Raw genomic sequence first — 14,849 nt, forward strand, 5'->3', positions numbered from 1 at the left:
GGAGAGACAGAGAGGAAGATCTTCCGTCCGATGATTCACTCCCCAAGTGAGCCGCAACGGGCCGGTACGCGCCGATCCGATGCCGGGAACCAGGAACCTCCTCCGGGTCTCCCACGTGGGTGCAGTGTCCCAATGCATTGGGCCGTCCTCAACTGCTTTCCCAGGCCACAAGCAGGGAGCTGGATGGGAAGTGGAGCTGCCGGGATTAGAACCGGCGCCCATATGGGATCCCGGGGCTTTCAAGGCGAGGACTTTAGCCACTAGGCCAAGCCGCCGGGCCCAAGCCCTTCCTTTTTTCATGCACCAAAACAGATTATTGAATCTTCCTGTTACCTTCATGATAGTTTAGTGACATGTAGGATATAGGATGTAAGCAGTCAATGTTACTTTTCTCCCCCAATTTAGGCTCCTGCAGCATAAAGTTAACACATCCCTGGTCTCTACAAAAACCCGTGGCATTCAGACCGATTACAGACCATTGACTTTTAGGGTTTGCAGTTGTGTGAGACACATCTTCCTTCCCTCTGCTCTTCGCAGGTATTTTACTTGGCATTTAAACTGGCTTCCCAAAGGAAGTCCTGGTGTTTTCATGGCCTCAACCTCAGTATCATCCCACATCATACCACCTTTTTTATTAAATTTATTCATTAATTACATTGTGTTGTAATTACATAGAATCTGGGATTCTCCTCCCACCCTCCCCCCATGGTGGGTTCCTCCACCTCGCTGCATAACCATAGTTCAAGTTCAGTTCAAATTCCCTCTTTGCAAGTATATGCCAAGCATAGAGTCCAACATCTTATAGTCCAGTCAAGTCCAACTACTTATTGGGTAGACCCTCTCTGGTCTGAGGGCAGAGACAGCAGAGTATCATCCCAGTCAAATAAAAGCACTAATATACCATCTGCAACAATTAACATCGTTATGGAATTAATTGACATGGTATTGAACAGTCAACATGTTAACAATAAACGCAATTTCTTAACCACTTTCTGTGACCCCCCATTCACAGTTCAATTTTAGTTTATATACTACATATGACATAATATCCATAACATGACATGTTGTGCTTAACATCGTATCATCTTTAGATGTGTTGTTCAATTTTAGTTTATATACTACATATGACATAATATCCATAACATGACATGTTGTGCTTAACATCGTATCATCTTTAGATGTGTTTCTTGTAGGCAACAGATAATTGGGTCCTGTTTGATGATCCATTCCGTTAATCTATGTCTTTTGATAGGTGAGTTTAGGCCATTTGTGTTAAGAGTTAAAATTGAGTGGTTGCAATTTTGCCCTGCCATGCATGTGTGTTTTTGTGGGTGTTGGTGTCTGTTTAATTTTCTCTCCTTGTGTGGACTTTAGGGGGGAGACCGTCCTCTTTGGCTTCTTTGCTTATGGTTTGTCTCCTTTTTTTCTGGATTTAGTGCATTTCTAAGGAGATTTTGTAGAGCTGGTTTTGTGCTGGCATATTCTTCTAGTTTCTCTTTGCTATGGAAGTATCTAATTTCATTCTTGAATACAAATGAGATCTTTTTGGGCAAATTATTCTTGGTTGACAGTTGCTCTGCTTCAGGATTTGAAAGACTTTATTGCATTCTCTTCTTGCTTGGAGCGTCTGTTGTGAGAAGTCATCTGTGATTCTGATTGAGTTTGTCCTATACGAGTTCTTTTCTGTGCTTCGTACCTGTCTCAGGATTCTTTCTTTGTCTTCGTTGGAGTGGAATTTGAGCACCATATGTCTGGGTTATGGTCTCTTTGGATCGTATCTGTTGGGAATTCTCTGTCCAGTTGGATTTGGGCTTGGCTCATTTTCCACGTGTTTTGCAAGTTTTCTGGTAAAATTTCGTCGAACACCCTTTGCATTCTTGACTCTCTTTCCGCTCCCTCGGGAACACCTATAATCCTGATATTTGATTTTCTGAGGTTGTCTTTCATTTCCTGTATGATATTGTTGGTTTTATTCAGACTTGTCTCCAGCTGTTTCATGAGCTGGGTACCTTCATTCTGCATGTCTTCAGTCTCAGAGATCCTCGCTTCTGCTGTATTTATTCTTTGGGTTTGACCCTCAACTTTGTGCTCTAAGTTGAGGATTTTGGTTTTGATTTGTTGTATTTCTGTGACTATGTGGTTCTTGAATTCCTTGAAGTCTTCCCAGTTTTTCTCATTGTCTCTGATGAATTTTATCATTTTTTAAAAGATTTATTCATTTTTCATTACAGTCAGATATACACAGAGGAGGAGAGACAGAGAGGAAGATCTTCCGTCCGATGATTCACTCCACAAGTGAGCTGCAATGGGCCGGTGCGTGCCGAACCGATGCCGGGAACCAGGAACCTCTTCCAGGTCTCCCACATGGGTGCAGTATCCCAATGCATTGGGCCATCCTCAACTGCTTTCCCAGGCCACAAGCAGGGAGCTGGATGGGAAGTGGAGCGGCCAGGATTAGAACCGGCGCCCATATGGGATCCCAGGGCTTTCAAGGCGAGGACTTCAGCCACTAGGCCACGCCGCCCGGCCCCTAATTTTATCATTATTTTTTAAAATTCCTTATCTGGTAGAACTTCCATGTCCTCCTCTCACATCTCCAAAATAGATATTGGCTTTTGGTCTTTTTTTGGTGGAGTGCTGGCTCTCTCGTCTGGATCATTACTTTTTCTGATACTTCTTCCAATTGCCTTATTGTTTCTTGTTGATTTGGGGGATTTATTCTCTTATTTGTTTATTCTGTTTCTGGTCTCAGTGCAGAAGTCTGGAGTAGGTGTGAGTCTGTTACTGCTTTTTGGTTTGCATATGGAAGAGAATTTGCATATGGAAGAGAACTCCAATGGACCTTGATCTTGGGTGTGTGGAGGGCTAAGGCAACAGGCCAGCACATGTGGAGCTTGGGACTGGAGGTTTAGGAGAATCTCAGATGAACATACAATCCACTCGGCTTCCAAAGACAGGACAGGAGCACTCATACACTCCTGGTCTCAATGATTGTGGATTGAATGGGGAAAGGAGCATGGAATATGTAGTAGGGAGGGTCACTCTGGGAGTATCTTGCAGGTGAGGAATGACTCCTGAGGAGCTCCCAATGACAGGGCCATTGAATCTATAGGTAAGCTAAGCGACTGTGACATTGCCGTATACAGGGGAGAAGACAGAAGACCTTTATGGATCAGACCAATGCACCAGGGCACATGGGAGACCTGAGCTGGGCTTGTTAGCGTGGAGCACTGTCATCCACCACACACAAGCCTACACAAAAGCTAGGGCTTGGGGCATGTCTGGCAAGGGCTATATCCCAGGTTCTGACAGTGAGTGTCAGAACAGGTGACAGGTCACATTAGGCTGGCCCATGACACAAACCAGCATGTAAGATAATCAGGTTCAGGGGTAGATTCTTTAGGAAATATATGGGTCTAACCTTGTGGAATTACAAGTCCCACTGGTTAGCTTAAGAGTTTGGGAGGTGAGGGATTGAGATAGGCATGACCATGGAACCTGCCAACACTGGGCCTTTGTGAATAGGCTCAGGCTGAGCAGGTCCAGACTGCAGCACCCACATGAACATTATAAAAGAGGATGTAGAGCAGACTGGGATACAACATCCACTAGCTCATACCAGGTTATGGTGAGGGTAGGGGACCAGATGTCTAGGCAAGGGCCTAATACCCTCTGGTATGTGTGACATATCTTGGATCAGGCTAAATGGGAGAACTTGGGAAACTACGTTGGTAGGTCAAAGTGCTGAGTGGTGAACAGGTGGTGCAGGTCTGGGCTGGGCAGCCTAGGCAAGATAGCTTCATCCACTGTCAAGTTTGTGGGTTGGTTTTGGATGTGGGTGGAATAGGCTGGCTGAGCAAACCTTAGCCTACTGGTGAGTGCAGCAACCAGGTTGGAATGTGAGTCATGCTGTGCTAGGGTATCATACCTACTGCCTTACATGAGCCAGGGATGGGAGCAGACTGAGCAGGGCCAGATTGCAGCACCTGCCAGCAAGAGTTAGGACTGTTTGAAGGCAACATCAGGCCTGGCTGTGGCAACCAAACCTAAAGCCAAAGGCCAAAACAGGTGCGAAGCTGTACAAACCTGGGCCTGGCAGGGGTTATTCTACCTCACTCTGACTAGGCTGCAGCTCCCATTGGTTTGCATGAACGCTAAATGTGTGGCGGAAAGGATGTGACTAAGCTGCAAAACACATTAATATGCTGAGAAGACAGAATTTGAGATTACTGCCCCAGTCATTGGAACTAACGCTGTGTGCATAGGATGATTTGGATGGCACACTGCCAGACCCTGTATTGGCAATTAGGTCTGGGATTACCTCGGATAAAGTTGCTTTTGGAATCCCCCCAACTGATGTGCTGGCTAAAAAGCTCCAACCATGGAGGAAATTGTAGGTTCCATGGTCTGAACATGGAATGTATGTGTCAGATCTGGGCCTCTTCAGTGGTTTTGAAGGAGCGGTGGACAGTATATTCAGATGCATATGGAGGATATGCCTTACACTGGAGCCTGCAGAGAACAAATGGTACCATAGCAGAGGATGGAAGATTTGCTTCTGGTCATACAGTGTCTGGGGCAGTTTGATTTCACCCCTGAATCTCTTCGGCAGCCTCGGGTGACCTGTGGGCTAACATGGAAACTAGAGGAGTCAGCCTGGGATCTTGCTCAGATGAACAGGGGACGGCAGAGTGGAGAGGGTCTGGGGTCTTTCCCTCACTCTCACTCTCTTCATTTAAAATTGAACAAAATTTAAAACAAGACCCAAAATGGGTGCAGGAATTCCTTAGGCCAAGAAATTCTATACAGAAAGCCATGAAAAAGAGACACAGGGAAAGGCCTCAAAGCATTTGTAAAGGGCTGATAACAAGCAATAAATCACTTGTACAAGGGACACAAACTACATTTCTGTACTGTCTTATCACTGAATTTCCAGTTTGCAATCGGGTGTCTGCAAACACAGAATCATTGTTGTGCATGCCCTGATAGGGAAAAATTTTTACTAAATTCCTTGGAATCCAACAGTACACCAAAAGAAACATAATGCCTGTCCCTAGAACAGGGAACACAGAAAAGTACAGTATATACCAAATGTGCATCTAAGTCAAAGCATATTTTTAAAGATTTTCTCTTACTAATTTGACTTAAAATAAAAAGAGCACATGTGAATTTTACCTGCTCCTGACTATACATCACAGAGATGTGAGAACAATGTTGCAACAATTCTTATTTTCATTGGCTTCACCACAGTTCCCCACTGCTGCCACCAGAGTGAATGTCTCCTTTTTCCAGTTTGAAGTAATGACGGACTTTATATTCAGAATTGGCTCACTAACAGGTTCACATCTGATGTTTCTCTATGAAAAGGCAAATTCACAGGAGAAAAACACACGAAATGCAAGAGGATGTAACATGTAGAATCTATTTAACCATAGTCACCTCTGTGTCCCTGGTCACTGGGAACAGCAATGCTCCATTTATTAAAATACAGAGGGGCACACTCAAGCAGGAGCATTTTATGACCTCACTCAGAAGGGAATGACTAAGGTAGGGGACACTGACCTTCCTTCTGCTGCTTTCCCAATGCCAAGGGTCCGTAAGGTAGAAGTATGTGTCCTGAATAACATCGATATCAACACAATGAGACCAGGAGAGTCCCTCACTGCATTTCTGTGTCCAATCAGACACATGAATCCACAGAAAGAGAAAAAATCATCAAAATGCGTTTAAGGGATAACCCATAACTCTGCCACATGGCACAGAGTTTGGGAAAGAAAAGGGACAGTTAGGGTGGAGAAGATGTCAGAGTAGTTCTTCAGTCCAGAAATACAAGTAGTCAAGAGTGTTGCCATAAAATTCTCTTCTTCACAACTCACAGGGCAACATCTCTGAGGCTGATAATGGGAATGACTGAAACTCATAAAGTTCTCTCCAGAATCCAGCTAGTCACTCTGAGCAGTGACCTCCAGGGATTTGATCCGGAACATTGAACTTACCACATTGTTTATGAAACTTATTGAGGACTCCAGGAAGAAATGATTTGATTAGCATACATCAATGATGCATAATAATGGGCCACACTCTGATGTCTCAATACATCTATACAGCATGTATTGATCAAGTCAGATTAATTAGCACTGACATTGTACACCACTGCTTTACACTTGGGGCCTTTAATCTCTTCTAGCTCTTTATTAAAAACAAACAAAAAAAAACTGTTAGTATGAACTGCAGTCACCCAGCAGAATGTGATGTGGAGCATTCACAATTATACCTTCCATTTAGCCATTTTGGGACCTGTTGTCCAATCTTGAAAAACACTACCTCTTCTAAATCTTCTCCACAACTTCACAATAATTTTTATAGGTTTTCTTGAAAATAGCCATTATAACTGGCAGGAGGTTACTTTTCACTGTAGTTTTGACTTGCATTACCTGGTGATTTGAAATATTAACAATTTACTCATATTCTTTATTCTATTTGGAGGTTCTTTGGAGAACTGTAATTAATTTCTCAGTTTTTGTTCAAGGTACTTGGGGTTTGCTGTTGAGTCCCTTATATGATCTGGAAAATGATGAACAGAGTTTAAATATCCTCTCCCTGTAATATACCTTAAGAATCAATCTGGAATTCCTGAAGCGGCATCACACAATGTGTTCATGTGGATGTAAAATGTTAGCCATTGGTTCTCACTGATTCAGTACCATAGATTGCCATTTAAACACCAAAAATGTATTAGAAGAAAACTTTATAAAGAGATTGGCATATTTAATGGATATTTATTCTAGTAAATACAAACAATAAAAAATAAAAATGTCACTACTAAGGCGACCTCATTTATTCAAATATTTTTATTAATATTGTTGATAAACTACTAAGAATGATAAATTGTGTGATCCAGCTAAACAGGGATGAGAGGACTAAAAGAAGATGAAGAGAGGTGATTAAGAACAACCAGAGAGTTTGAATCTACATATCTGGCACTGATTTAGTCAGCTCCTCTCTATTACACAAAAGAGAATACTCTGCACACACAGATGGCTCAATGTGCCTATTCCCTGCAATGCTTCTTTGTGTGCCACAGGTTAGTTACAACATTATTTCCTACCATTATTATCAAAATGCATTAAGGTCTCTGGTGCTTTGCATGCATCTTCCATGAAGAGCAAACACAAAGTCCACAGATAATGAAGCTCAATGTACAGTCTGATTTCTTGAGACAACCTTCAGAATAATGGGCTTCTCAGGCTTGAGGAATCCTTGTGTGGTTAATTTAAGGGGCATCTGCAACAATGAAGTAATCATACAGAGAAGCAGAAAATTAAGCACAATCAATAACAGAATCAAAACAGAAAAGCTACAAGAATAACGATACTGAAAAATGCTAACATCATTCCTGACCATATGGTTAACACATTTAGAAAACTCTCATGAAGTTAATTTGTCTATGTTGAAACGTAAATTACTCTTGAGTGGATAACATATTTCAAGTGTATAAATAATTCTGACCTTATGGAAAATAAATTGCATTTTGCAATGCAAAAGAAAATATGTGCTTTTTATTTCTAACATTCCCTCTTGTTTTCCAACTGTATGTAAGTGTAAATGCAGGAATTCTGAAGTTCTGAAGAGCTTTCATGAATCCTCTTAGCTCCATTATGAGGGATCCAGTCAATTAGTGTGGGAAAGCATGCAATAGGTCTCATCTCAGTAAAGACAAGCTGCAGCAACTCCTCACAGACATGAGCAAGAGCAGTATGAAGATGACTGGAAGCCTGCCAAGGAGGAGGTATCCCATAGCACATGTGGTGATTCCATTTCTTCACACACTTATAAACTTACATACTGAATTTCAGTTGGTGACCAATTCTACTCTCCTAGGTTCCTTTGCAGAAAACATACTGAGGTCAAGGAGATGAATATTAAATGCAACTTAAACTCTAGACATAAGTTTCTTAGGGCCTTCCCTGGCAGGAATCAATGTGCCCATACTCTGTAATGACATTCTGCCATAGCTCATCACAGGACCAAATCCAGAGAAAGATGGAAAAAGATGAACCCTGGACAGCTCCTGACAACCACTGGAACTGGGATTTTTAGCAGCCATTCCACACAATCACATGGCAGTTCAAACCTCTGTTACTGCATTTTCATGGTATTAACAGTTTGCATTTGAAGATAGAATCAAGAAGGCTATAAACTGAAACATCCTGGGAGAGGAATTAAAAACACCAAATCAAAAGTAATTGTAAAAATGATAATATTCACCTGAGGGTTACGAAAGTATGTACTTCAGAACATCAAAATATAACAATTAATTTGCCTCCTAAGGCATAGGCAAAGTCACAGATCAGTTCTCATCTATATTGATCGTCACATTGAAGTTCTGAAACAAACCTGACACATGTGATGCTGATGATCAAATATAATGAGCTATTGATTCTCACTGATTCTGTTCTATAAATTCTCACATTAATGGACATGAAGGCAGAAGATCATTGTTTACTATGAACATAACAAGTGATCCTATTTAAATTTGAAATTCCATTTATACACATGCATTGGAGAAATACACAGATCTCTTGGTAATATTGTTTCAAGTAAATTCCAAATCAAAGTCAAATCATTCTTAAAGCATGTTTTTTGCATGCTATCAGTGGGATGAGCCCCCTAAAACACATTATTGAAGATTTATTCAAGGACAAAAGTGACACTCAAGAGTATAGATTTAGGGCAGCATTCAGGGATGTAGGAAAAGCAGAACCAAACCTAATGATGTAATGACAAAATATTCTATTCGAACACAACAGTGTTCAGTTTTTTTAAAAAAAATGCCAGAAAAGCATTCTCATTACATGAAGTACACTAACCTGAGTTTCCTCACAAGGCTTGAAGGAGAAGTTCTGTATTAATCTGACGAGAGTAAGTTTTACATTTATGAGAGCAAACCTCCTGCCCATGCAACTTCGAGGACCAGCTCCAAAGGGAAGGTATGTGTAAGGATTGATTTTGTCCTTGTTTTTCTTATTGAACCTGATTCCACAACAGAAATGAGCACACGTTAGTGATGTGTAGAACCACAAGAATCACTTAGTTGGAGTTATCAATTGGACCTTTGAAATAATTATGGCTTGGCCATTCATATTTTACTGTTATTGAGCTTTAAGAGTTCTATATTTGAGAGCTGTTCCAGTTAGCAATTACCCTCACCACACAGGACTTTTCTGTCTCGCTGGTGAGATAATGTGAGTGCTATTTAAAAAGACATTTACCTTTGCACTTTAAAATTACATTGAAGGTGGTGATGAGATCACATTTTGGAACACATATGAGAAGTAAGAATGGTGGAAGGGAAAGCGGGTTCCTGCTTCAACTGACAACCATATGGACATATGTTAACTAAGGAAGATGATGCCTCTTAGTATCTAAACTAAACTACCCCTATTTTCTCTCTTCTCCAACCTCCTTCCCACCTGTCTTCCTCCTCATTCTCTTTCACCTTTCTTTCACTACACTCCTTATCCATAGTCTTATTCTCTTTCCAAATTCTCCATCAAATACTCCTTGACATTACTCCCCACCAGCATACTCCTTCTCTCTTGCCATAATTGTTTAAGTGAGATACTGACATGACATTTGATGCTATCATACTTCAATAACATCAGTGATATATATCTCTTCAATCAGGTCATAAATTATTTGAATATAGGGCCTGGCGGTGTGGCCTAGCAGCTAAAGTCCTTGCCTTGAATGCCCTGGGATCCCATATGGGCGCTGGTTCTAGTCCCGGCAGCCATGCTTCCCATCCAGCTCCCTGCTTGTGGCCTGGCAAAGCAGTTGAGGACGGTCCAATGCATTGGGACACTGCACCCGCATTGGAGACCTGGAGGAGGTTCCTGGTTCCCGGCTTCAGATCGGCACGCACCGGCCCGTTGCGGCTCACTTGTGGAGTGAATCATAGGACGGAAGATCTTCCTCTCTGTCTCTCCTCCTCTCTGTATATCTGACTTTGTAATAAAAATAATAAATCTTTAAAAAAATTATTTGAATATAAAGCCATCATTTATTCATACAATTCCTGGATAGTTCATGGTATTGAGAAGATAATGTTTATATTGGGAAAATGACCATGGAATATTGTTCTTTGATTTTAAAATAGAGCTACAGTTTTGTACAATATTCTTAGAGTTCTAGATTTTTTTTTCTTTTTAAAGATTAATCTATCATTTTCATTGGGAAGTCAGATATACATATAGGAGGAGTGACAGAGAGGAAGATCCCCATCTGCTCTTTCACTCCCAAAGTGGCCACGGTTGATGGAGCTGAGCCAATTCAAAGACAGGAACCAGAAGTCTCCTCTAAGTCTTCCACATGAGTGCAGGTTCATAACACCCTGGTCCATCCTTGATTGCCTCCCTGGACATTAGCAAGGAGTGAGATAGGAAACAGGGCTTCCAGACACTAACCAGCACTCACATGAAATCCCGGTGTGTGCAAGGCAAAAACTTCAGCTTCTATGCCAATGCACTGGGGCACTATTGGTTGCTTTGCTCACAATATCTTATCAACAGAGGGAGGGCAGTAAATATTTTAGTCACAATAGCATATCATCAGAGCAAAGTAGTGTATGAGAGAGCTGACATAGGTGCTGGGTATTTGTACAAGTATTAGGCCCATGCAGATGCAGTAGAAGTGCCCCATAGACTTGTATTTCTGTATCACATATGGGAATATTTCAAACATTCTCCAGCTTCAACATTGATAACATCCAATGTTCTCATTGTTTGGCCCAAGCACTGACACTTAAAGGTTGGTGACTAAAGTAATCGAAGAGAACCCTATGTACTTATCACCGAACATGAACGAAGCTACAGAAAGTAGAAATCCTGGCCTCAGGAGACAAAGAATTCATGGCTTTGAAAACAAAGGGTTATGTGAACACTAATTTACTTGACTTATAGTTACCACATGAGCATTCTGTGCCATCAGTAGGGACAACATGCCCAGAATAAAATTTCTGTCAACAGAAAGTCCATCTGTATGTAATAAAAATGTCTGCATCCCAAGACTTCTGACTTGCCAGCCAGTGTTCTACAAATTTCTTCATTTTCCTTACCAAAACAACAATGGTAGCTGATCAACCATTTCCAAAGGGTACAATATCCAAAAACCTGACCTATATTACTACTTCCAAGAGTAGCAAACAGCTTTGAGAGCCAGTGACTTCACACTGAAAGAAGGATTCGCTCACTGTTAAGTAAGTTTGTTGGCTGCCAGAAGATAGCAACTAGAACCAGGATCAGGGTACCCAGATTCTCCTGACCTGACTGATTCTTCTGTCCATCCGCAATGGGACTTCTCATTAGCACAGCCTGTGGTTTTACAATTGCTTTACAGGAAGAGGCCACCAGATTCAAGTTGGAAAGCTTTTCTATAAGTACTGTGACATTTCACAGTCAATGTAATTAGCATAGGAAAACTGGAAAGACTTTTTAAAAGACTGTACACCTAAAATAAACTACAGTTAATAAATTACAGCTAAATGCAAATATTGCAAAAACTATATGACTATTTATATGTATATACTTTCTATGTATATCAGTAGAAGACAGCATCCAGGATCCACAATAACACACAATTCACACACTCAAGTCCCTAATAAAAAGTTGCATAGCATTTTCAGAGCCTCAGATGCAACAACGGTTTGGATTCAAGGATGACAATAGTACCCTTTCTCCAGTTATCACTTTGAACAATTTTGAAAACAATCATTATTTTTCCATAAGAAAAGCTTCTAAAAATAATGGATACAAATGATTCTATTCTCACGCGTTCCTTGTCTTCACACAGATTTACCACATATGCTTGAACTAGATTGTTTCAGCATAAGTTCCCCTTTCCAGGGATCCTGTACCTTTCAGGGCGGAATTCACAAGGCTCTGTCCAGTACTTCGGATTCCGGTGGAGGACATACATCGGAATTGCCACAATTGTCCCTTTGGGAATGAATACCCCATTTATTTCAACATCTTTCTTGCATGTCCTATCGATTCTGCTGCCAACTGGGTATAATCTGAATGATTCATTCACCACCATGTCCAGATATTCCATCTGCATAACAGCATCAGATGTGACAAGTGTCTGGGTAGAAAGAAACACATTTTGACAAAATGAGATTTGAAATTAAAACAGATGTGTCCTCCATCCTGTTCAATGAACAGTGCATTCAGATGTGGAAAGTAGTTGTGAACAAGGAGATTTTGAGGACAAACCCATAACCAGGCCCAGAAAACATGAGCATGGCCTTACAACACTCATGCTGCCTCATGTGTATGAAAGAGATAAACATTGGGCATGGTGTGGTTGCCTAATGGCTAAAGAACTCGCCTTGCATGTGCTGGGGTCCTCTATGGGTGCTGGATCTAAATAGGGCAGCCCCACTTCTCCTCCAGGTCCCTACTTGTGGCCTGGGACAGCAGCCGAGGACAGCCCAAGGCCTTGGGACTCTGCACCCACATGGGAGACCCAAAAGAAGCTCCTGGCTTCAGATTGGCTCATTTCTGGCTGTTGCAGCCATTTGGAGAATCAATCATTAGATTGAAGATCTTCCTCTCTGTCTCTGCTCCTCTCTGTATATCCAATTTTCAATTTAAAAAAATGACAAATCATTTTTAAAAAGACAGATTAGAACACTGTGCTTAAAATAATATGCAAAGTCACAGTCACCTCTCAAAAAGAGGCTACAGCACTGCCAACAAAACGGAATATTAAAAGCAGAGAATCCCTTAATCTGCCTCAGAATTTTCTCCTCAAAAATGCTGGTTAGAAACTGCTTTGACCCCATATAAAATATTGGAAAGGGCCAAGATTGGCATGTAGCAGGTGAAGCCACCACTTGCAATGACACCATCCCTCATGAAGTTCAGGAGGTATCTATTCCATTTTCATCCATCTCACAGATAATGATCTGGAAATGGCAACATAGTACATTCCAGGACTTTCTGTCCTGGTCACCATTAAGGGAGACCATCAGCAACTCTGACTCTTGCCTTCATCCTGATGTCACACTTGGCATTGTGGACATAAAGGAGTGGCAAGAAAATGAAATATCTCCCTATCCCTCCTTCTCTTTTTCCTTTCTCTGCATTTGTCTCTTAAAATAAATGAAGAAAGAAGTGGTTTTTCTAATTGTCCTACTAGGTACCCATTATATATATACATATATAATGCATATATATATATATACATATATATATATATATTTATATATATAAATATAAATATGACAATAAATTCATGTCAAGTGAGGTTCTACAGAGAAAAGAAAACCCTTGCATTCCACATATTATTTCTAGAACAGTCCCTCATGCATAGCTTAAGGCTGTGTTTATCTGGCCATCAAGCAGCCATGCCACGCTAGATTCCAGGCTCCTTCACAATCGACAGCAGACACCCTGGATTATCTCATGTCTTCTTTAACACTGGTGGTGTGAATGGAGGATGAGAATGGCAGGAAACAGAACAGAGTCTGCCACCCTGGCCGGCCCTGAACAACCCTGGCCAGCTTCACTCATGCAACAGCTCTACAAGACAAAATCTAGCCAAATGAAGCAGACCTAATGGCCACAGACTTGAGTAACAAAGACTCCTTCTAGGTGCTATTGTGGATTCTTGTAACTGACACGTAGGACAAACACTGATTTACAAAGTTGTTGTAGTTCTGTGAGTAGCACCTTCAGCCCTTTTTCCCCATGAGTTTTTCTCTTTAGATTATTCCTTTACTGGTAAATGAAGTATCTTCATTTCATACTTTGCAAGCAGTCCCCTGAACAGTGCTCTGGAGGCATTTTATCAAGACACTACTCCTGCCCCACAGTGAACCCATCCCAAGTACCACTCATTCACTCACCTTATTGGGAAAAGCTGCATCAACCTCCTGCTGCAGTTTCTGCTGAACATCAGGGTGAGTGGCCAATAAATACATGATGAAAGAAAGAATATTGCTAGTGGTCTCATAGCCAGCAAAAAGAAAACCAATTGACTGGGCTACCAATTCTGTATCAGTCAGAGCTAACAAGAGAAGAAAAACATTTTAAGCAAAATAGGTCATTGTGAATCACCCTAGAGTAGATGAAAAAATCCATATATGAACAGATGTTACTGTACATCAAGTTAAGCTACTGCCTACAGAGACAGCATTGCATTTGACTGCTGAATTCATGTCTAGGTTCCTGATTCCAGTTCAGCATTGAGGTAGTGATTCTGAAAAGGAATAAATATATGGCTACACTACTTGTGCCTCTGAACATGCACAGTAGATTTCCAGGTTCCTGGATTATCCCTGCCCAGCCCCAGCCATGGCAGTCATGTGTGGAATCAACCAGTGATGGAGGAATACTCACTCTCTGGTTCCCACTTTAATTCTTATTTTGAATAAATAAATACTTAAAGGAACAAAAAGATTTCAAAAGTTTCAAAATTCTTGTAGGAAAAAAACGTAAAGTATCCAGCAGGTTGGCTCAATTGGCTAATGCTTCACCTCCCATTGCCAGCATCACATTTCCAGGACTTATCCCAGCTCTTCTACTTCCCATCTAGCTCCCTGCTTACAGCCTGGGAAAGCAACAGAGTAGGATCAAAGGTAAGGGTTATGCAATGGCAAGGGAGAGTATGAAAAAGCCCCTGACTCTCGGTTTAGGATTGGCTAAACTCTTGCCATTGTGGCCCTTAGAGAGTGAATCAGTGGTTCAAGTCTTTTCTGTCTTTCTTTTACTCTGTAAATCTGAGTAGCATTTCCAATAGACATTTTTAAAAAGAAAAAAAAATAAAGAAGAAATTCAATGTCAACA

At 41.2% G+C, this 14,849-nt stretch overlaps 1 protein-coding gene across 1 annotated transcript in view; it reads right to left on the reverse strand.

Annotated features, from left to right (window-relative positions):
- Positions 1–7,194: 7,194 nt before the first annotated feature.
- The window catches only part of LOC131483170 (cytochrome P450 3A6-like), a 112,563-nt gene continuing 104,908 nt past the window's right edge, over positions 7,195–14,849 (reverse strand). Inside the window, exons 11-14 of the mRNA XM_058680496.1 lie at positions 13,910–14,070; positions 11,915–12,141; positions 8,871–9,033; positions 7,195–7,284 (exon numbers count right to left, since the gene is read on the reverse strand). Of these exons, the coding sequence (XP_058536479.1) occupies positions 7,195–7,284; positions 8,871–9,033; positions 11,915–12,141; positions 13,910–14,070 (641 nt within the window). The remainder of the gene's footprint in view (positions 7,285–8,870; positions 9,034–11,914; positions 12,142–13,909; positions 14,071–14,849) is intronic.

This window comes from Ochotona princeps, chromosome 24 (assembly GCF_030435755.1).
Source record: "Ochotona princeps isolate mOchPri1 chromosome 24, mOchPri1.hap1, whole genome shotgun sequence".
Lineage (NCBI taxonomy): Eukaryota > Metazoa > Chordata > Mammalia > Lagomorpha > Ochotonidae > Ochotona > Ochotona princeps.